The 23,442-nt window shown below is 42.8% G+C and overlaps 1 protein-coding gene across 3 annotated transcripts; it reads right to left on the reverse strand.

The window, feature by feature from the left end:
* Positions 1 to 22,918, reverse strand: chd4b (chromodomain helicase DNA binding protein 4b). Of its 3 annotated transcripts, none has more exons than XM_083899316.1 (41): positions 22,731 to 22,918; positions 22,222 to 22,381; positions 21,557 to 21,687; positions 19,215 to 19,469; positions 18,986 to 19,101; positions 18,779 to 18,878; positions 18,477 to 18,681; positions 18,051 to 18,172; positions 17,799 to 17,922; positions 17,464 to 17,636; positions 16,601 to 16,846; positions 16,095 to 16,298; positions 15,745 to 15,956; positions 15,206 to 15,337; positions 15,034 to 15,133; positions 14,631 to 14,822; positions 13,953 to 14,153; positions 13,647 to 13,784; positions 13,379 to 13,500; positions 13,102 to 13,275; positions 12,864 to 13,005; positions 12,503 to 12,752; positions 12,272 to 12,396; positions 12,091 to 12,183; positions 11,861 to 12,002; positions 11,581 to 11,750; positions 11,177 to 11,366; positions 9,619 to 9,705; positions 8,583 to 8,674; positions 7,341 to 7,474; positions 7,051 to 7,195; positions 6,806 to 6,962; positions 5,995 to 6,080; positions 5,659 to 5,902; positions 5,524 to 5,580; positions 5,238 to 5,408; positions 5,032 to 5,140; positions 3,795 to 3,927; positions 3,507 to 3,702; positions 1,106 to 1,296; positions 1 to 391 (listed from the first exon to the last, which is right to left on the reverse strand). In XM_083899316.1, the coding sequence occupies exons 2-41, from the start codon at positions 22,283 to 22,285 to the stop codon at positions 266 to 268; spliced, it is 6,051 nt and encodes a 2,016-aa protein (XP_083755442.1). In that variant the 5' UTR covers positions 22,286 to 22,381; positions 22,731 to 22,918; the 3' UTR covers positions 1 to 265. The 3 variants fall into 3 exon arrangements, with proteins under 3 accessions (XP_083755442.1, XP_083755443.1, XP_083755441.1); XM_083899317.1 differs by having other exon boundaries at positions 11,189 to 11,366; positions 21,557 to 21,690; XM_083899315.1 differs by having other exon boundaries at positions 21,557 to 21,690.
* Positions 22,919 to 23,442: the final 524 nt, after the last annotated feature.

The following is a 23,442-nucleotide window of genomic DNA, read 5'->3' on the forward strand; positions in this document are numbered from 1 at the left end:
GTAGTCCATAAAAACAGCAATGATAAAAACAACAAGGTGGTAACCATAATAATAATAATTACAATAATATTCAATTATGTAAACAACAGAACAAGACAAGAAATTAAATTAAGATTGCCATCGTCCTTCAAACCCTTTCAATTGAACTAAAGGTTGTGTAGCTATTGCGTGTCCATTCGTTAGGGCAGGTAAATCCCCAGGGAGCAGATCTGTGATGCAGTGAGGAATGTCAAGGTGCTGGTTAGGGTGTTAGGGTGTTAGGGTGTTAGGGTGTTAGGGCACAAAGGGCTGCAGATGAATCAGGTGACCTGACTGGACAGGTGGAGGTTTGGGATGGAGGGTGAGGACCCAGAAGGAGGTAACAGTGAGAGTTTCTCAGTGTGGGGGCACTCTGCAGTAGAGATGCACATCAGTATGCCCTGCTTCTAGATCACCACACACACACACACACACACACACACACACACACACACACACACACACACACACACACACACACTCTCTTTCAGTCTCTCCACACACACACACATAGGTGAGAACGTGAGAGTTGAAAAAAAACATTGAAATATCACAACTTTCTCCAGCTGTAAATGAGCACAATTAAATCCCTCAATGTCATTAATAATCCAAAGGTTACTACAAAGCATCAGTATACTGCAAACATGCTGCTTCCACTCCTGTCAATCCCCGTCAGCTTAATGATACACAAAGTTACATATACAAGTTTGAAACTGCTGTACAGACAGAGCAGGGCCGCTCAGTGGCGCCCCCTCTAGAACTGTCACGACGACAGTCCTCAAATCGGACGAGTTAAATCTGAATCCCAGTTGAGGAGAACGACCTGTTTTCGAGAGGAAATAGAGAGGATTCTTCTGTTCACTCCCCTCCTACGTCTACTAGTTCCAGTCTTTTCAAACCAAAGTCCAGCAGCACAGCTGATGTTCCTCTGAGTCCAGAGAGACGGATGGTAGGTGCAGAGTGAGGACGACTAGCCTGGCAGCTGTACATGATAGTCAAGGGGGAGGAGTCTGCTACATGGAGGTGAGCGCGACTGGCTTTTAGTCAATGAGTGTGAAGTATGCAGTGTGACTGGTCAGCGAGGTACCTGCATTTGCTGTGAGGTCTGTGACTGGTTCTGGGCGGGGATGTCTGGACCTCGGCTGGCCAGTCGGCTGAGGATGTTCCGCTCGGACATTTGCAGCCGAACAGCAACCGGGGGTATCCGGGCAATGGTCGCCGGGAGACGCGTGACATCAGCCTTCATGTCGCTCAACAGTTCCTCGAGCTGTTTGAGAACTGCAATTAGAACATGGAATATGTTTAGCGTTTTACCGTCTCCTAGAATACGAGGGTAAAATGTTTCCATGCTTTTTAAGATCCAGTCATCTGGACCAGAATTTGCTGTTCACAAATGACGAAGGCAACAGGATATTGATGATATTGTCAGGATGAGAAGCAGGCCACATCCATACTACTCTGTTTTCTTTTTAAAGGTGCATCCATTCTACTCTGCATACTCCTGCCACCCACACTACACCAGCAGAGAGAGGGTATAGTCCACTTAATGTCAACATTTGATCCAAACTTGACTGATTGACGACATTAATCAAGGGTTGGGGTTGTTTTTGCTGAAACAGGTTTTTGTGGGGAAATCAAAGTTGACCTTTGACCTTAATCGGGTTGTCTTTGGGGTTAAGGAAAGTTCAACAATCGTCTTATTTCTAAATTGTTAAACCTTTGGCGCGATGTCTCTGTAGATGGATGTGGTATTATTTTAGTATGGTATTATTTTCATCGTCATTATAATCATTACTGTCATTAATGTCATGGACTTGGACTCTGCCTCCACCAGAGTCCAAGTCCAAGTGAGTTTGTTTGTTTGGTTTTTAATGGAGCGCGTGTAAATTGTAAAATTGATTTGTAATTCAGCAAAAATATGTTTCTGTATTATCAGTATTTGGGCGATAGATTTAGCATCATGATCATGATCAACTTCTGCATAAAGCTGCTCTGAGAGTAATGTAAAATTGAGTATTTCTACTGGTGCTTGGATTTTGAGGATGTCAACTTGGGCGCTTTCACACCACTAGTTCGATTATTTGATCCGCACCAGGCAATACAATTGTTATTATGTAACACATGACTCCAGTGTGGTCTGCCTTCACACCAGCAAATGAACCAACATTGGCACGATTGACGTTTCATCAATGTGTTTATATCTTCCTGTAGAAAAGCGCCACTTTTACAGTTTTTGACTCACTATGGAGCAACACGTTCGCACATTGCTACTTGCTCTGATCTTCGTTTATTACATTCTCTGTATTGGCCATTTTTGGCAAAATATCCAATTTGAGACTGAGTCGCGGCTGCGTCTGGAGAACAATCTGCTGATGCACTGGAGTCGGCGAAGACGTATAGCGCGTCATTTCAGGCAGAGGAGACGCGCTATTTTCATGAATGTGACCAAGATTGCTCCAAAGACCTACAAGGTAGACTATGTCCATGGCATTTACTGCAGAATATGGTTTGGACCCGAGTTGGCGTTCTCACCAGAGTCTGACATTTGGTGCGGAATCAAGCGGACCGAGACCACCTCTTTTTATCGGTCTCGGTCCGCTTGATTTGGTGCGGACCCGAGTGCGATTGATGCTTTCACACCAACGAAAACGAAACCAACTAGAGTTTTTGGTTCAAATGGATCGTTTGGTGCGCACCAACTGCTGTTGGTGTGAAAGCGCCCTTGGACTCTGAGATTTACATTTTCACTAATTTTATAGACTACTGAGAAGACTTTCTTAGCTGGAGCCTTAAAATTGTGAACGCAGGGCGTCTCTTAAACACCACAAATAAATTACTGGGTGATAGAGGAGCTATTTTCTCTCACAAGGTTATGACAAGCTGTTTGTGTTCAAATATGAAGGCTGCTCCATATTAAACCACAGTGTTGCACCTGATGTGGTTATATGTGCAGCTATAATTGGAGCACAAAAATGGTCATATTTGTGTTAAAACATAACATCTTTACTGATACTCACTCTCTCAAACTCAAAAATGATAAGACAACAGTTAAGAAAACATATTGTAAGATAACACTGTGGAATATTTAAAGGAACACGCCTGATTTCCTGTCCCTTAATTCAATGCAGTACTGATAATACCTGCTTTTGTTATCCTTTAATTATGTGACATGTAAAGCATTGTTTGTGTTTTGAAAGTTGCTGTGTAAATGCATTATCATATTATAGTTACGACGACTAAACAGTTACTATGTTTCTGTAGTCAAGATAATGGAGGTTGTTAAAATGTGTTTTTCTCATGATTTAAATATCATTTCATCCCATCTCAGTTCCTCCTTATCTAAAACGTGCTGCCTCCTGAAAATACCTTTATTAATATGTGAATTTGTGGAGCCTTTAAATTTTTCATTATTGAGAATCATTCATATAATTTCCAGCCTCATGACACCTTCATTATACCTGCCTCTTGCATATATTCCATATGTTTACCTTTGTGCAGCACTGCATTGGCAGGTTTGTTCCCTGACATGGATTCCTTGCTGAGGTGCTGGTGGGACTCAGCGAGACACTCCACCTCACTGAAGCGAGTGTTCAGGGCCATGGAGGGGTGAGCCGGGTCTTCTGTCATGTTCAGGTAGGCTGCTCTCCGCAGCTGTTCCTCGATCACTAACGCCTGCTCCAGTAGCTTTACAGGAACGACACAGAAATGCCCAGTGAGATATAAATCCAACACATGTACAGCATGTCACAGGGAAACGTGACAACAACTCAGCTCACCTTGAACCTGCGAGCAAGAAACTTGTTCTTGATCTCAAGGAAGTTTCCTCTGCTCATCTCCCCTTTGAAAGGCTCATTGAGGATAGCAAACCTCACGTCGTTCTGTACGTCCTGCCACCGAGCGTAGCCATGACTGAGAGATGCCAGGGTTATGGGTAACAACACAGTCTCACATGGGTCATATTCTCATCCAGGGAGGGAGAGACGCTGGATGCTGTTACAGCACACTCACTTCCAATAAGTATAAGAATATTCATGAACCATTTTTCTTCAATGACTAAACAAAGCTGTGCACAATAAACACTTTTGAGCTGCATGGATCAAGAAAAATGTTTTTACTTATCACTTTGAAGGATATTCTGTAAAAAACTGGAAGACAGGTATCTCATTCTCACAGAAAACAGTATGCAGTGTGGTCTTTGTGTGTTTCATACTGCACTTATGTAATATAAAACTAGAGCTGAAACGATTAACCGATGAATTGATTATTAATCGATTACTAAATTAATTGCCAACTATTTTGATAATCGATTAGTCGGTTTGAAGCTTTTTTCATGATTAAAACAAGTTTTCTGATTGTTTTAGCTTCTTAAATGTGAATATTTTCTTGGTTTCTTTGCTCCTCATAAACAAAGAAATCATTAAAACTGAATCATTTTGGTTTGTGAACAAAACAAGACTTTCGAGAACATCATCATTTCCAGCTTTGACAAACACTGATCAAGGTTTTTTAACATTTTCTGACATTTTCTGGACAAAACAATTCATCGATTAATCGAGAAAATAATAGACAGATTGATCGATTACGAAAAATAATCGCTAGTTGCAGCTCTATATAAAACAGCAACTAATGATCATTATGATTTGGAATTAATTTAACAATGTAGTTTGATCTCAAAATTTTCTGTTCAACAGTGGCACAACAAATGTGTCATTATCACGCATGGGACTTTAACTGGGGCAACATGCACGCCACTACTTTTGTTTAGTTAAAAAACATATGTGGGTCCAGATGATCAGAAGTAGTCTGCATCCATAACTAACACATCATATCACATGACCGTTCAGGTACACAAACACAGAGAAAGCTACATTTTCATAACTCCATTTTCTGGCCTTTGAAACACCAGGTTAGTGTGGATGGCAGCTGCATCAGGAGCAGAATTTATGGGTTTTTGAAAAAAAAAAAAAAAAAAAATGTTGTAGCTTAGATCTTTCTGTCAGTTTGGAAGGATACTGTATGATGCCAGCCAGTAGCCAGTAGTCATGGCGACGGTGCCAAATCTCAAAGGTTTTCTTGGTGACAGTAGCTGCTCGCTCTTCATTCTGCCACAGAGAGTGAAGCTCTGGAGAAGAGGAAAGAGAAGTCAGATGAGTGTACTGAGTGTGTGTGTGTGTGTGTGTGTGTGTGTACGCTACATATGTGTGTGTGTGTGTGTCCACCTGTGAATCCTCCATCAGCTATGTTGAACATGAACCTCTGCTTGGTGGCTTTCTTCTTCTCTTCGCTGACGTTAACCACCGGTGCAGCTGTTCCCCCGTCTTTGGCGTTCTCTCCATTCTGCAGTTTGCCACACTCGTCTGTTTTCACACCATCCTTCTCTTCCCTTTGATCTGTTAGAAAACAGAAGAGCAACACGGTTGAAAAGTCAAGACATGCTCTCGCTATGGAAATAAATGATGGCTATGTGTTTTATATTTAATAATGTTTTTGTTAACTTGTATGTACCTTTCTTCTCTTCTGTGGATGAAGTGGTGTCCATCTTTTCATCTTTACCATTTTCAGCTGAAATGAAAAAAGAAGTTAGAATCAAAGAGAATGTAGATTTGAAAAATGTAAAAGCATTGTTATCATCCATCTCACCTTTAGACTTGTCCTCCTCTGAATCCAGTTTGCCCTCTGGACCGTTGCCCTTAACAGTACTTTTCTCCCCCATGTCCAAAGCCTGATCCTTCTCTTTTTCTTTGCCCGTGTCTTCAGCCTCCTTCTCCTTCCGTTCCTCTCCAGCTCCAGTCTCCTTCTCCTCTTTACCTGCTGCAGCGTCTGACTCTACTTCCTTCTTTTCAGGCAGAGGGGATTTTTCTGACTCATCTGGGATTTCAATTATCTTTGGGATACAAATTTAGGATGATATTAGATAAATGCAATTCTGAATAATATTCATACCAATGATACAAAATGGCTTATAGTAGATTTTACCTCTGGATCCTCTGTCTTCTTCACTCCCTTACCATCCTCTCCCTCCTTCTTTAAGTCATCTTTGTCCTCCAATTTAGACAAATCCTCTGTAAAAAATGTAGAGATTATGTTAATCCTCCCTCTGTTCTGCTTATATCAGAACGATATGGTGGTCTCAGACTCATATTTTTATGGATGTCGCCACAAGAGGGCGTCGGCCTAACCTAAATTGTCAACAGTAACTGCAATAAAAGGTATTTCAGAGGGATACTGCTTGGATTAAGATTTAAACAAAGACATAACATCATCATCATCAGCAACGCAATGCATTTAGACATGCTGAAGTTCAAACTGAGCATTAAGTTGGGTAAAGAAAGCTGATTTAAGTGACTTTGAAAGGCAGCACGGTTGTTGGTGTCAGAAAAAGCTGATCTACTTTCATGTTTATGCACAACCACCTCCAGGGTTTACAGATAATGGTCCAAACAAAAATAAAATAACCAGTGAGCAGTAATTATCTTCACAAAAATGATTGGTTAAAAATAATGGAGAGGCAACAGTAACTCAAATAAAAAAGTAATTACAACCAAGGTATGCAGACGACCATGTGTGAAAGTACAAGACATTGAATCTTGACGCAGGGTTAGCAGAACATCACACCATGTGCCACTCCTGCCACTTTTTAAGTGACCGGTGTACCCAATTAAGTGGCCGCCGACTGCATACGTGCATGTTTGTTAAAGGACACTTCAAAACAAATGTTTCTGCTTTGCAACTTAAATGAAATTGCCTTGGTGTGTAAATGTGTGCATGTGTGCATGTGTGCATGTACCTGGAACAGGAGTGTTGGGCTGTGTGTCTGCAGGTGTCCCAGTAGAGGGAGTCTTGAGGTCTTCACCTGCAGCCAAAGCTGCAGCCCTTTTGTTCTCCTCCAGTTCTGCCATCCAGGGCATTGACCACTGACCATTAACGTGCTCAAACTCCTGCACCTGTTACCAGTAAAAGAGTAATAATAATAATAAGTCACAAACACACCGTGTGAAGCATTCAATGATTTGTGCTTGGTATTCATATTACCTTTTTCCTTATGAGGGACATCACACCAATTCGTGTAAGCACATGTTGCCTTGACAGACCCTCACGTGGGACGCCGTCTGCAAAGGTCTCTGCTCCATCAGCCCCTGGTTCACAAAGGTGGCGCATGAACAGGGACACGTAAGCCCTGAAAACGTGTAAAGGAGAAGGTGAAGGCATGTACCCATATATGAATGTACACATATGACAAAGATGCATGAAGAAAATAAACTGAAAATCAAACAAAATGACAAATATAGTGAACGTATCACACTAAAATATATGCTACTCACTTGAATTCTTTCTCAGATTTCCCTCTGAGATCCCGCACCAGCCACTGGTTGGTGAAAGCGTCCTGAGGAGGCATCCCATAACGCATCACTGCATTCAGGAAAGCCTTCCGCTGCCGTGCATTGAACCCTAACACCTGAAAAGTTTTTAAGAGTACAAGATGTAAGTTGCACTACATTAAAGGAAGCAAGGTTAAACAAGAAAAATGGCAGCCCCACTCTTCTGTTTCTTGATATTTTGTGCTGGATGTTCATTTTGAAGACAATGTTCTGAGGTCTTGGGTAAAATCTTGTCTATAACTGTGATTTAAGGTCCAGTGTGTAAGAATGAATTACATATAACAGTGAGAATTGCAACTAAATCCTCCGCTCAGCCATCCCTTTCCCAAGTGCATCAACTACGGTGGCCCTTGCATACCAGAAAAGATGTTTGCACTCTTTCTCAACAATCCGTCTCTGTATGTGCAGCCATTTCTGAATTTGTGCTGCTGTAGAAACATGGTGATGTAAAATGGCAGTATTCAATTTTGTTTTAAAGCAATTACACGCTTAGACAAACATATTTTGGGGTAGTATATTCATTTCTAACAGTAAACCCTCCCAAATAGTACACACTGGACTAGGAATGGGACTTTTTTGTCGACAAAACGATCGACAATCGACACATGCGCAAAAGAATAAAATAAAATAAAAAGTTGAAGTGTCACAAACACGTACATGTTCACGACCAACGAGGTTAAGGAAGGAGTGCACGAAAAGGTGAGCCTGCTGTCCAGGCTCCGTGCGCTCTCAGATGATGGTGCACACATTGAGGAGGACGAGTCACCGGCCCGTTTTTGTAAATTGGAATAGGTGAGGGCGGGTCGGTGAGGTAACTATGGAGCTTCGGCCGATGTCCGTGGTGCTCAAAGGCTGGTTTGTAGGATGAGTATGTGGCCAGTCAAAAAGCGGCGCGGAGAGAGAGAGCTTTTTTCTTTATTTTGCCCCTCATTATCGCTGCTTTGATGGTCAACATTGGACATTAGAGGCATGTTTTTGAGCCTAAAACAAAGTAGTACACTGTAGAATAGTTTCCACCCCCGCATTGCTACTGTTGCTGCTAAAAAAATAAAATAAAATAAAAAATCATCAAAAAATCGACACGTGGACCTCGACAATCGACTCTCAAAATGTCGTGAAATTCCCATCCCTACACTGGACCATTTAGAGGAAAACAGATGACTGTGGATTTGACAGAAAACTCACCTCAATGTTTCCTCCGACCCTGGCCAACAGCGGAGGCAAAGGTTTGTCCCTGTCGTTCCTGAGCCCTTTACGGTTCGGTCTTCGGGCGTTCGCTGTAACAACATAAAAACTGTTAGCATGTTGGAAATTCAGTGCACATTGAAGGTGACAGTCAATCCAGTGAGAATTGTTGATGTGTGGTCATGTGTGCTCTTAACGTCCGACAGTTTTTCTGTGAAGATGTTCCACTTACGGCTCATCACTCTTCACTGATGCTGCTGAAGCTGTACCTCCTCACAACCTGCCCACACTTTTACATTACAAGCTTCTTCTTCAAACATTTGCAACTGACAGCAGCGTTGTGGCACACTGTACTGCATTTAATAAAACTTCATGAACAGAGCCAGAACTGAATAAACAATGTATAAAATTAGAAAAGAACATTTACAACTTATTACAAGTATAAATAAAATGCCAAATGAAAAGGTATCAACAAATACTAACACGTAAATGAACAAATTTGTTCTGAAACAATAATTAATGACACTTATTATGTATACTTAATGCACATTTCAAACTACCCTCAGTAAGAGTCAATATGAATACACATTAACGTCTTAAAATGTTGGGGAACAGCCGATTCCTTTCTTTTTTTCTTTTTCTTATTGCTTTTTTCTTTCTCTTTTCTTCCTTTTCTTTTCTCTTTATGCCTTTTCTTGCCTCTCTACGCTCTGAGCAGATGATGCAGCAACAAGTGCCGTTTCGTGAGCTGTTGTTGATGTTGTCAATGTGGATATCGTAGCTGTCGTCTGAGTCTGAATACAGACCTGCAGGGATGGTTTGAAGGATGTTAGTTGAAGGAAACAAATGGGGGCTTTAAGTGTTGAGATTCTTTATGAACTATGAATTCATAAACATGAACTTTACCTCCAAGTTGTTAGGATGAGAAGTTAAAGAGCAGCACAATGACCACATCAATGAACACAACATCTATTAACAACAGAGGAGCTTGTTTACCAAAGAAGGACACGCATCGTAAAACAGCAGTTACTGTTACCTTCTGTCCGTTCATCAAAGTCTTCGTCGCCCTCCTCTGAGGCCACAGAGTAGTCAGATTGGTTATCTGACTGATCCTCCTGCCAGTCTGAACAGAGCACAGAGAGACAGAAAAAAATTAAATAAAAATAGAAAAGCAAATCACTGCATTCAAAAAGTAAGTCTAAAGTCCTAACGGAGCTGCTTTTGTTTACGGACAGTTGCTACGTCAACATCACATTTGAGCTTATTATTCACATTTATTCGGCTTATTTCTGAAAATGAAACTGATTTTTGTTTTGAAACACACAGCTGATGATGAGCCAGATTTACTCTCCACTCTACAACAAACAAAAAGGACACTCTTAACGTGTACTTTGACTCCTTTGTCATTTGTGGTTAAAACACAAACCAGAGCTTAAAGCAAAGACTTTTCTTTTAATATTAATACTGACATTTTTATCTTGTATTGTGTGTGTTCATCAGTATGTCCAAATGTCTATCTAATTTTAGGTTAGGACACAAGCAAATAAATGACTAAATCCAATGAGTAACTGAAATACACCTCAATTTCACAGATTCAGCATTACTGCTTCTTTTTAAGAATTTATCAAAAACAATAAAAGAATGTGAACATCACTCTTGTGGCTAGCAGTGTTGCCTCACAGCAAGAAGGTCACTGGCTCAAATCCTGGTACGTTCTTCAGGGATTCCAGATTCCTCCCACGATCCAAAAACATACAGAGGTTAATTGGACACTCTAAATTGATCCTAAGTGTGAATGTGAAAATGAATGGTTGTTCATTTCTGTGTGTTTGCTCAGGGCAAAACTCATGTCGAGGATAAGGCGGTAGACAATGGGTGAGAGAGAACGTCACTCTCTCAATGTCATACATGTACTATATTATATTTGTATATGTTATAAATACCATAGATTGTTGATTCTGTTAAGTGGAAACTAAGAGTCATGTATTACTTTTAAACCATTCTCTTTTAAAAATGAATGGGACGCTCTTTGTTATCATTGTTGATAATCACTTCAGGCTACATTAACAGTTGCACTACACTGTCAGCATCTTTATCTAGTAACTTGTTGTTTGTCACAGAGTATTATCTGTAAATGAGTGGCTGTTACAGATTTGTGTTTTATTCAGCAAATCTTCCCTGGATATGTTGTGATTCTGTCATTTTTAGATGACAGAATCTTTCTATATGCTTTGTCTGAGAAAATCTTCAGAGCTGCAACAATTAATCAATTTGGAATCAACTAATTAGACGGCTAATTTTAAAGTGATTAATCCGTTTGAGTGTTTATATTTCATTTATATATTTTTCTCTGTCTTTGGTTTGTGGACAAAACATTTGGGGACTTGGTTAATTGTGAAATTAACTGGCAGATTATAAGAAATATGTTAAACTGATAATACTTTAACTGCAGCCTTAAACATATTACTATGTTACTATCCTAATTCACAAAACACCATTGCATGCACTTTCATAACACCAACAACAAACGGAGACCAACAGCACAGCACAACATTCATACACATGAAGAAGTAGCATTATATGTTGTTCTGTACCCTGTCTTATACCTCGGTCCTCCTGGGAGCCGTCATTATAGTTCACCGGTTTTCGAGTTCTTTTGCCTTTGCCCAGATTGCGGGCGAGATCCTCTTGCTGCTGCTCATAGTGGTGACGAAGCAACTTCTCCCAGTAATCAGGATCTACACTCTCCTCTTGCTTGATCACCTCCCTTTCCACCTCCTCCTCCTTAAAGAAATTAGACAGTACAGACAGTGCATGTGTACGGTATTCAAATTAAGACATTTTATGCGAGCAAAAAACTAATTAACACTGTCTGTACAGGGCTGAACAATAATGTTAGAGGAAGTTCTTGCTAATTTTCTGAATATTTTACACAATTCCGCTACAGCTTCTACAGAACCTACTCAAATTTCTGATCATTTTGTAGACAAATTCATACCTCATCCTCTTCATCTTTGACCACGTACTGGGCCACTTTAAAGGAGCTGAGGTATTCATTCATGCTTTGAATCTCAGTGTCATCTGTAGCAGACTGGTCCCTGTCGAGCAAGCGATCGATTGCATGGTCATCGTAGTGGATCACACTGCTGTCATCCTCCTTGTTATCTCCTGAAATCAAAACAAGTCAAATAAAAAAAGAGTAGAGTTCAGAATAAGGACAAGAGTCAGATTATATGTGTCCATCACTTTTGTACTGTATGTGTGTTCAATCAACTCACCCTCTCCAAGCTCATCCTTGAACAACTCCTCTGTTCCAAACTTTAAGATATCATCGAGCTCTTGCTTAGACATGGAGCCCGTCTTGGAGCCAAGACCCGGCCGCACCACCAGGTGGGTGAGCATCATCTTCTTCTTAGCCACCTGGTGGAACGAAACAGGTGAAGACAAAGAGATGAGCAGGTTCTCGTGTATTATTGTATAATTTCTTCTGGTGCTAACTGCGACAGACCTGTGTAATCCTCTCCTCCACAGAAGCTTTGGTGACAAAGCGATAGATCATCACCTTCCTGTTCTGGCCAATACGGTGAGCTCTGCTGAACGCCTACAACATAAAATGTAATTCTCACCTTTCATCCAAATAAAGGAACACCCCCACATAAACAAGGTGTTGCACGTTCGGTTCTGCGTACCTGGATGTCATTGTGGGGGTTCCAGTCAGAATCGTAAATGATGACAGTGTCAGCAGATGCGAGATTGATACCCAAACCGCCAGCTCTGGTGGAGAGGAGGAAGGCAAACTGCGGAGCACCAGGAGCTGTTGGGATGAAAATCAGAAAAATAAGCAAAGAGGATGAGATTTACAACATTGAACGTATGATATAGCAGCTGATTTTATGGAATTCAAACAGTCCATGTCTAACCGTTAAAGCGGTCAATGGCCTCCTGCCTCATGCTGCCAGTGACTCCTCCGTCGATTCTCTCATATTTGTAACCTTCATTCTCCAAGAAGTCCTCCAGCAGGTCCAGCATTTTAGTCATCTGAGAGAAGACCAGAACTCTGTGTCCTCCTTCCTTCAGCTTCCTCATCATCTTCAGGAGCAACATCAGTTTTCCTGAGGACTTGGTCAGAGCTGTGCCCTCATACATCCCATTGGGAAGTTTTGGTGCCTCCTGTAATTTGAGCAAAAATTGTTTATGAAAAAGTTTCATAATCCAGTTGCTACAACCAAACAAGGGCATTGTTCTTCTTTAACATGAATGAGTGGAAAACATGGATCATACCATGGCAGCTGCAGGAAACAGGTAGGGGTGATTGCAGCACTTCTTGAGGTCCATCACCACATTGAGCAGAGAGACTTGGTTTCCTCCTCCACGAGTGTTCAGAGCCTCAAAGTTGCGTGTTAAGATGAACTTGTAGTATTTCCTGGATTTATGAAAAAAGGAAAATGAACTCGGACTATCCAACATATTCTCCAAAATGTGATTGTTTGTTTACTACAAATCTCCTGTTATCACCTACTTCTGCATGGGGCTCAGCTCCACCCTGACTATGAGCTCCGTCTTAGAGGGCATGTGTTTGAAAACATCAGCCTTTAGCCTCCTGAGCATGTGTGGTCCCAGCATGTCGTGCAGCTTCTTAATTTGGTCCTCTTTGGCAATGTCCGCAAACTCCTCAAGAAACCCTTCCAGGTTGCTGCAGAGAAAAAGACAAACAGAAATACAAGCTGAGTCATAGAGATCTCCTACACACTGCGTATGAAAGACGAACCACATGTGCTGTAGCTCTAAGCACTGACTTGAATCTCTCGGGGGTCAGGAAGTTCAGCAAGTGGAAGAGCTCCTCCAGGTTATTCTGAAGAGGAGTGCCAGTCAGCAGCAGCTTGTGTTGCAGTGGGTAGTTGTTCAATATTCGGAAGAACTATGAACAGGCAAAAAGAAAGACACCAGAGAAACACAATGAATTAGACGATGACATAAAAATACAATCAAAAAGATACAAAAACATATAGTAGGTGTAGTGAAATGACTGTGTAAAGCAAGCTTTGTTTGTTTGTTTGTTTTTACCTTGGACTGGTTGTTCTTGAGCCTGTGTGCTTCATCCACAACCAGACAGGCCCATTCAATGGAGCCTAATACAGCCTGATCGATTGTGATCAATTCATAGGATGTCAATAGAACATGGAACTTGACCGGTGAGTCTTTCTGTGAAGCACAATAAAACAGGAAATCGTGAGTGAATATTTCTATACTGAAGCAGCATAGATATTCTAACTCTTACAGGGAACCAGTACAAACTCATTACATTATTTTATTACTGTGCATCTCAATTAGTATCATGATTCTTCTCCTTTTATTACTTATTTGTCTTACCTTCATCCTGGTAGCCTTTTTTCCACCTCGAATCGCATTTCCCTCAAAGGAAAACTCATTCTCTCTGATGACAGCTCTGCTGTCTTTGTCACCTATGTACGTCACCACATACATGTCAGGGGCCCACAACTCAAACTCTCTCTCCCAGTTAATGATGGTGGACAGAGGGGCACTGACCAGGAAGGGGCCTTTGGAGTGACCCTGTACCAGTGAGAGATGGGTGGAATTAAATTTATTTGGTAAATGAAAATACAAATAGGTAGATTTAAGGTTAGATCAACCATAAGTGTAAATTAACAACTGTATGTAACAACTTTGTCTTGCCCTGCCTTTAGGGTACAGTTCCTTACTTTGAACTCACCCCCTTTAAATGGACAGAATTACTGTGTCACATGTCTGAAACCCATCAACTAACACTAGTTGGCAGAGGAGGGCAGACTGGACAAAAAAACATGCCAAAAAAGTATTTTATTTCACGGACACATTAAAGTCTAGTCATGAACTAGGTTTACATTCAAATGCTGTGAAGCGAATATTGGGAATTAATTCATTAAGATGAGCAGTAACTGACACAAAATCCATGTCAGCAGAGACGGTAAACATTTATTTGACTCAATTGTTCCAATTACCAAAACAAATGCCAACAATGACATTTGCATAAAGAGCACAATTCCTTACCTCCTTGTACAAAGAGTAGAGAAACACAGCAGTCTGCACAGTCTTGCCTAAACCCATCTCATCAGCCAGGATAGTGTCAGTGGCCTGAGCCCAAGAAAACCTGAGCCAGTTCAAGCCCTCAAGCTGGTAAGGATGCAGAGTTCCTCCAGTGCTGTCCAGGTAGTCAGGCTGTCGGTCAAACTTAATGGTGGGCTGCGAGAAAGAAAGCAGGAGGAATATCAATGCCATGTCTGTCTGTGTTGCAGGTTACTATTTTATTCTGCCGGGTGAGTACACCTGACAGTCAACCTTCTTTTTAAAAATCAATAATCCATTAGTCTTGCAAAGAATATGCAAGGCAGGGTCTGTTTCACAGTGACCAGAAACACTTTTTTTTTTAAATTCAAACTTTCAAAATACATACGTCTACGACTGGATTAGCTGGTGGTCGCTCTGCCTTTTTGACTTTGACTGGTTTCTTCAGCTTCTTGCCAGGTCTGCCCTCGTCACCCACCATCAACTCTCTATAAGAGGAAATAGCAGTTTAGGGGAAAACACACTTATAACACTATGCCACTGACTGAGTCACTCCGTACCTGTGATTCCAGTATGTCTGTTTGTAGGGGTCATATTCCGGAATGTCCATGTCTTCACTTTCCCAGGTTGACTGGTCATAGGCAAGATCTCTCCATTTTACCAGGTAGTGTACATTGCTCTTTTTATCCACACTAACAGACAAAATACAGGATAGAGGATATTACAACAGAACAGAATCACCATGTTCACGATCACAAGTGAGTACAACTGTGCAGTTGAGATATGATAACAGTAACGTTACTAGTGTATTCCGTCTTTAAACAACTATTTTTCAACTTCATATTCTTTCCAAAATGTTTTAACAGGGCCTCTGCAGGTTTCAACAAGTCAAATTTAAGACTTTTTAAGACTTTTTTAAAGACCACAATGAATACAATTTAAGGCCCATTTCAAACCCATACTGGCAAAAAAGTACAAAAGACATGAAGGAGAATTGGAGCCACAAATCTTTGAAATTTGGCTTAGCTGAATGCCTGCTACTTCCTAATCTTCTTATTAAAATGTCATATACTTATTCTAATGAGACTGTTTGCCTTACCTGTGGTTGAGGATGCGGTGGATCATTAACCACTCCATCTTCACTCCATAACGGTAAAAATTTTCCTCCATGTGGACAAACAGAGGATCTTTGTGCTTCCTCTTGGTGCTTTTACCGTCATCACCTTCGCCTCCAAAATCCACAGGCGGTGGTTCATCCATGTCAGTCTTCCTCTGGAAGTTACGAAACATCACCTGGCAGTTCAGCTCCAACTGGGGGAGAGTGACACGGAGGTAAAGAAATATGAGTTAAAAATGTAAGGAGAGGGAACAGAAAAATGTGACACACTTGCACAAAGTCAGCTACACAAAGCTCATTCTCAACTTTGGGTGAACTCCTTGTTTTTGTACCTGTAGCTCCTGCACCCAAGAGCAGTGCCAGTAAGACATATTGCACCATTTGACAAAGAACTCCCTCTCTCTGCGTCCCACCAGTGGTGGAGGATCGGGAGCTTCAGCAGGCAGGTCAACAGGCCGGGGAACAGGTGTGGGTGCTGGTGGCTCCCCCCAGCGCCATGTCATAACCTTCTGAACTTTTCCCTTCATCGGTAGACACTGTTATGTAATGTAGAGCGGGGAGAAAAAATTAAGGATGAGATGCTTATCATTGAAAGCAATTTACCACAGATTAGAAATTCACGTTTTGATAATAACGTGAATAGTGCCATTTACAAGTATGATAGCAAAAGGAAAAAGTGTATGGCTGCGATGGTTTGGTCTATAATACTACAGGATAACTTACATACACAGCTAAAAGAGATGCTCTATATCGCAAGCAAAAGCAAGATGGAATGTGTAATTTGTGTGCACACCCACGTGAGCATGTGCACGCGCAGATGCCAGTGCAAAGCTCTCACCTTGCAGCGGGGGCAGATCCACTCTCCGTTGGGGATTTCGGGGAGAGGAGGGTTGAGGCAGTGAATGTGGTAGGAGGAGGGGCAGGTGTCACAGCAAAGTAGCTCCCCTCCATCCTTGCACACCCGGCAGTACTCAATGTGGTGGTCATCTTCCTCTTCCACCCCTTCATCCCTCCTGTCTTCCTCATCCTCCACTTCTGCCTCAGACAGTTCATCTCTGGCCTCCCACTGGATCCCCTCCTTCTCCTGGCAGGGGAATTACAGACAGGGAAGTGGTGTGTGTGCGTGTGTGTGTGTGTGCGTGCGTGTGTGTGTGCGTGTGTGTGTGCGTGCGAGAGAGGGTGGGGGTGTGTGGACAGGCAGGGAAGGTATGCGGAACGGAGTGAAAGGAAAAAGGGGAGGGGTGTGGGGGGAATTCAAGAGCACAGAGGGTGGAGGGGTCGTGCGATGTGTGCGTGTGCACATGGAGCCATAGCCGAGGGAGGGAGGGAAGGGAGGGAGGGAAGGGAAGGGAGGGAGGGAAGGAGGGAGGGAGGGAAGGGAGTGGGAGAAACAAGATGAGGAAATGGGGGATGGGGGGGGATAAGGCATGAGGTGGGGAGAGAGGATAGATGGGAACATGAGCAGTGTGGGTTTGGGGGGTGGAGGGGGGCAGAAGACAAAGAGAAGCAAAGAATGCAAAAAAAAATTGTCAAAATCCATTTCCTATTAACTCTCATGTCAGTGCAACTTTGCATGAATACACCTTGACACAACGGTATTTTCATTACAGGTGTAATTGTCGCGCGGCTGTCTCATACTCGGGTAATCAGGCCCAGCCTTAGGTAACACATACGACCACGGGGTGAGATTACTGTACTCACACAATGTGGGCAGCTCCATTTGCCCTCGGGTGCTTTCTCCATGTCAGGGTCCAGACAGACCATGTGATAAGCTCTGGGGCAGGTGTCACACAAAATGATCTCGCCTCCCTGTTGGCACACTTCACAGTAATCCTGGTGGTCCGTCTCATAGCCATCGCCATCTTCTGTCTCCACTGAGAGAGGATGTTTACACAACAGTCGCAGACAAATTAGGCATAGGGAATTTGGCACACAAAAGCAGCAATTGACCTCACCCTGGTCTTGATTTGAGCTTATTTGATAAAGCAAAACCTCCAGAGCAGGACTTATTAGTTCAGTATTATTTCTTTGCCAACCTTTTTTCTTTTTCTTTACACCCTTGGGCTTCTTCTTGGGGCGGCTGCTGCGATTCGAGCCATCGGACACAGAGAAACTGCCATCGTCAAAGTCGCTGTCGACATCAGGTTCGTCTTCATCACTCTGATAGAGCGACAGGGAGAGAACCGTGAAAACAAAAGAAATGGTTACATTAAAGTATCAACATTCTGACTGTGGTGATTCAATAAATAAAGGATTAAAAATATAAAGGGACAAAAACTGGATCTCACCGAGGAGCGCTTCCTCTTGCTGTTGAGGCCTCCTAGTTTGATCTTGAGAGGAGCCACTTTTTTAGGCTTGGGTTTTGGTGGAGGCTTCGGTGTAGGTTTCGACTTCTTGCGCGCATTAGGACCTAAGTAAACGCAAGGTTCAAACTCTGTTTCGTCAAGAAAATATACGCTAAGAAATAAGCTTATATAAATATTTAAAGCTGCAGTGCATAATGTTGGAATGGTGAAAATCACTTCCTGTGTGCAGCACAGAAATGTCTCTACACACCAGAACACAAACATTCATGTGGAGTTGATAAGCTTAATCGGCATTATGTCATTTGATCATGGTTTGAATGTCACAGACATTTATATTGACTGTTTATATTCAAAACACTACACTACAGTTAGAATTTGCACATAATTACAATCAACTTGTCACCTGACCTTTGCCCTCTTTAGTCTTGGCCTTGCGGAGTGGAGGTGCTGGAGGTGCAGCAGGTGTCGGAGCCGCAGCAGCAGGAGTTGGAGCAGTTGTTGGTGAAGTGGCGGCGCCTGTCTCTGGGCCTCCATCTGTCCCTGACACCACCATGTTCTCCACAGCTGCAGCCACATTGGCAGCTGCCAGAGCCGCATTGGCAGAGGCACAACCCTAAAGGAGGACACAGCACAGAATCAGTCAAGTACACAAGAGGACAGTGACACTCATTCATTAGTCAGATGTGTGACCATTTCCAGAACTCCAGTACCTTGAGTGGGTTGTTGGTGCTAAACTCTCTCCACTTAGCCATCATCAAAGTCATCATCTTCGAGACAGCGATCTTGGGGTTCTTCGCTGCAATTAAAGGCCTGAAGCACAAAAAGCAAGACTGTTATTATGTTGTTGTTATTATTTATTTCATACATGCATATAAATTTACTCATACTGTATACAGCTTTAAGAATAGTTATCTTACCTAACAAACTGGCTGAAGGCCTTGTAGTTGGTGAGGGAGCTGTAGTCTCCCTGAGTGAAGACATGGTCAATGTCTTTCATGCCCCAGGCCTCCAGCAGCTGAGAGGAGCTTTTAGGCTGAGACAGGAGAAGAGACGTTGAAAAGAACAACCACAGGAGGTCATTTTTGACATGTCAGACCTGAAGGAAGCAGCTATTCACTCTGCAGCCCACAATGAATTAATCTTTACCTGGCAGTCATCATCATCGTCATCATCATCGTCTGGTTCTGGGTCTTTACGTTTGCTCTTTGAACTGGACGATCCTCCTTTCTCTCCTGACACACCTCCTTTTTTCTTGTCTTTGGCAGAGCTCAACCGTTTCTTCTTTTTCCTCCCGGGGGCATAATCGCTTCCTTCACTCTCTGACCGCACACCTCCCTCGTCTACATCCCTCTCTGCTGTTTCTCTTCCAATCAGGTGCTCTGGAGAGCTGACAGGCAATTCCTACAAGACAAAGTAAGATTTTAAAGACAGTGGTGCTTTTTAACGTACCAAATGAACACAATTTTCTCATTAAAAGGAATGTGCCACTATGCTTGACTGGGGGCTGCATGAAAAGTCACAGAGCTCTGCCAGATATTCACATAGATCTGATACAATAAAGTCACTACATCTAATAATAATTACACAAGATTATCTACATCACACATGATTCTCAGCATCAGTAAAGTTTCTGGTCAATTATACTATTCTATAGAAATAATAGTTAATCCGGTAATTATTGCTTTTATCTGCAGAGGATGAGATAATTAAAACAATTCTTAGTTGCACCCTCAATAGCAGTAAATATACTTAACACCCTTTTGTGCCATATTTAGTACATACTTTATACACAGCAATTACCATCAAAGCATCTTTTTCACAGCAGGTCAGCCCCACTGTCTACTGTAAACAAAACTCACAGGTAAAACAGGACTAGCATGTTAGCTCCCCACTTGGCTGCAAAAACATCAGTCAGTCTTGGATGTTAAGCTAAGCCCTGTTGATCTGTGGACCCTTAATTTGAGCCCGATGGCTCAGAGGAGACATTGTTATTGTTTTTCCTGGCCACTGTTACGCAGGAAATGAATCAAAATCAATATTGTTATAGTTAGGTACACCACCACCACTTCATGTAAGGAAGCCAGGTTGATAGTTGCAGAAATACGTACAAAGTCTGACACGTCCACGTGTTTATTGATAGAGTTTGGTTCCTGTACTGATTCCTCCTATCCAAAGGCGATCTCTTGGCCAAATGCAATCTCTATGTGTTTCTTAAAAGTAAAGATGGACAAATGTATGTATGTAGGTTTCAGAAATGTTCTCTTTAACAATAGTTTAAATTACTATATAGGAGTGTTTTTTACATTTTAGTTAATAACACAACCATAATTGCTCAAATCCATGTAACAGAACTTCATATGGGTCAATATGTCTCAATGACACCTTTCTGAAATCTGTTCCTGATTTCAATTTAAGCCCTGCTGTTTTATCTAGTTTAAAACTGAGGACTGTATAATGACTATAATGACAGTGATTCACAGTGCATCTGTGTTAAAGCTCACATAGAGTGGTCCTGTTGCACATATATGTTAGTTATGGAGGTCTACTTACATACATTAACTTGTTTTTATGGTCAAAAACCTCCTAGTTGCTGTAAATGAGCCGATAGAAATCTCTCCTTACTGACGCTCTCCTCAGCCGCAGTGTTTCAGACTGAAATCTCACACCCAGAAGACAGAGTGTGTTGTGATTGGCCAGCCAGCGTAGAGCCTTCCCAACTGTCTTGTGATTGGCCAATACCCGGAAGTGACGTAATTAGCACACCAGCTCTCAGAATCGCAGCTCCCCCCTCTGGAACGGTGGATGCACTGCTCCTCATTATCAAAACATTGTTTTAACAGTGTTTAAAAATAGCTTCTTCACGACTCCCCGCCTCAGTCCCTTTGACGACCTTTGACCCAGAGTCAGACCCAGAGTCAGAAGACACTGTCTCTCGTGAAACACCTCCACAACGGACGTTATTCTTCTTCTGTGGTTCAATGTACGCAACCGGATGTGCCCGGACTAGTGCCCGGAGCAGGAGGATCTGCTGTTCAGGAGAAATGCTGCTGCTGAGAAAGTAGTTCATGCGATGCGAGGTTGGTTTTGTTTCAAATATTATTCTATCAACACAGATATGTACATCGATAGTCTGCCGTTACAATTGATTTACCTCAGGTACACTGTGGAGTCGCTATGAGTGTTTTTAATGCCATGCTAGCAGGTACCATTGACTTGCGCTATCCATAGCACCAGCGAACTCGGCAACTAGAAGAACTGAATGAAATTTCTTGAAAACATCTCCAGACGTCTCCATCACACCGGCTGAGTTGGAAAATAGGTCTTATGTCCAAAATTCCAAACTATCCCTTTAATAATGAAAAGGGTTGTTGGGACAAAAAATGGTCTCATATTGAAATCAATATTGTTTAAAGATAATGTTTTAAAAAGTGAACATATATAACAATTGGCATCCAGTTTATAGTGTAGAGAAAAGACAGCACACTGACCTCTCTGATGGGTCTCTGTCTCTTGCTGCTCCTGCTCTCTCCTCGGCTGCTCTTCTTGGCTTTCTTCTTCTTCTTGGACTTGGGCACTTCCTCCACGTCAGACCGAACAGCATCCTCCGGCTCGTCCTCATCTGCTTTCATTGACAGGCAGTCATTAGACAAGAGAAGCCGGGGACAGGAGCACTGCTGCAGGCCACAGGGAGGAGGAGGGGGAGGAAGGGGAGGAGGAGGAGGAGGAGGGGGGACGCGCACTGGCATGGCTTGGCAGATGTTCATGCACGCCCACACGTACACGCGCGCGCGCGCGCTCGAACGCAAGTGCACATACAGGCTAACACACATATACCGTAAAAAAGGACGAGAGCACGCGTCAAAACTTGCATTTGAAACTTTGACAGTTGTCGCCCGAACCCGAGAAAACACACACACGAGGTTCGGGGCGATAATAAAGGGTTAAACCAAAACATAACTGTAAACACTTGCTCGCCAAGTTCACGAACTAATCTGTCATGGCGAGTGACGGACGACTGGCTAGCTTGGGGGGGGGGGGCTAGCGTTAGCTTGTGCGCGGTGAAGGCGAGCTCAAGTCGCGGGGAGATGGACCTTGTTCTGCGGGGAGAGAGCGAGCGAGAGACGGGGAGGGAGAGAGGAAAAAGGGAGCTTACCGTGAAGTAGTGAGCGCTCGTCCACGGGTCCGAAGTCGTCCCTGTCATCCTCACTGGCCGACATATTCCCAGCGTTTTAATTTAATTTCTTGCTGGTCGAATTAATCCCTCGTAGACCTTGCGACTCGGTCGGCGAGGGAGGAGGGAAAATGACGTGGGACTGTTGGAGAATGGACCGGGGGTGTCCAGGCAGGAAGGGAGGGGGTGGTGGTGGTGGCGGAGAGGGGGGGGGAATAAATAATAATAAATGGTCGTCCAATAATATTTATAATACATGTGTCTGTGAGTGTGAACTCTAACAAGTTAAGAATAATTGGATTATCTGTGCATTGACAGCCTCTGTTGTTGATTTCACAGGTATTTATTTATTTATTTATTTATTTAATCTGAATGAAGCAAAGTGATCCACAGTTATTTCCAAGCCCCGAGAGGCAAAACGTGCGTCGAGTTAAAACATAATGCATAACAGAAAAGTTGACAGCCTACCTTGACACGTTAGTAAAACTTACAGTAGTGTGTAATGGTTTGGTCCCGGGTCGAGGTGAGCTCGCCCTTTTCCTCGGTGCAGGAATGAACACAAGTCAGGCTGTTATTAGTGCGGCAGTTGTTGTCAGTTAGCGCTCGTTCATTTGAACCAATGATAGGCTGAATAAAAAAAGAAGAAGAAGAAGAAGAAAGAGCCGCCAATGTGACCCAAAACACGTTGTTCCGTCCCCCCCCCACACACACACACACACACACACACAACCTCACTGACAGAGCTTAGCTAACATCTTCACAAACACACAAAGGGGGCAGACATCCCATAATAATCCCCCCCCCCTCCCACACTCACACAGGACTCTGCATAGTTACCTCGCAACGGACAGACCATAATACTCAGCCTGCCCCCACCCCCTCCCACGAGCACGCGCGCTCGCGTACACACACACACACCCGCATGCACGCACGCACACCGCCACCACTAGACATGCATGCACCAGGGCTCGCTGCATGCACACTCCTTCTCCTATCCACTAGTAGTCCCAGCCCCCCTTAGCAACCCCGTTGTCATGGTGACACCCCCTCCACCACTCCCCTAAACAGACCATAATACTCTAGCAGTAACAGCATACATCCCATAATATACAGTGCAACTCCTAAAAAAAGACAAGAAAGAAAAAAAAAAACAGTCACATGGTCTCCAGGGGAAGCAGAAGTCCAGTGGTGACAGACCATAAT

This window comes from Microchirus variegatus (genome assembly GCF_963457635.1).
Source record: "Microchirus variegatus genome assembly, chromosome: 1".
NCBI classification, from domain to species: Eukaryota; Metazoa; Chordata; class Actinopteri; order Pleuronectiformes; family Soleidae; genus Microchirus; species Microchirus variegatus.

Coding starts and splice junctions, on each gene's coding strand:
- chd4b (XM_083899315.1), bottom strand. CDS start 22,285: ATGTCGGCCAGTGAGGATGACAGGGACGACTTCGGACCCGTGGACGAG. Junction 19,470..21,556: donor GACAGAGACCCATCAGAGAG/GTCAGTGTGCTG, acceptor TTTGTCTTGTAG/GAATTGCCTGTCAGCTCTCC. Junction 1,297..3,506: donor CAATGCAGTGCTGCACAAAG/GTAAACATATGG, acceptor TTCTAATTGCAG/TTCTCAAACAGCTCGAGGAA.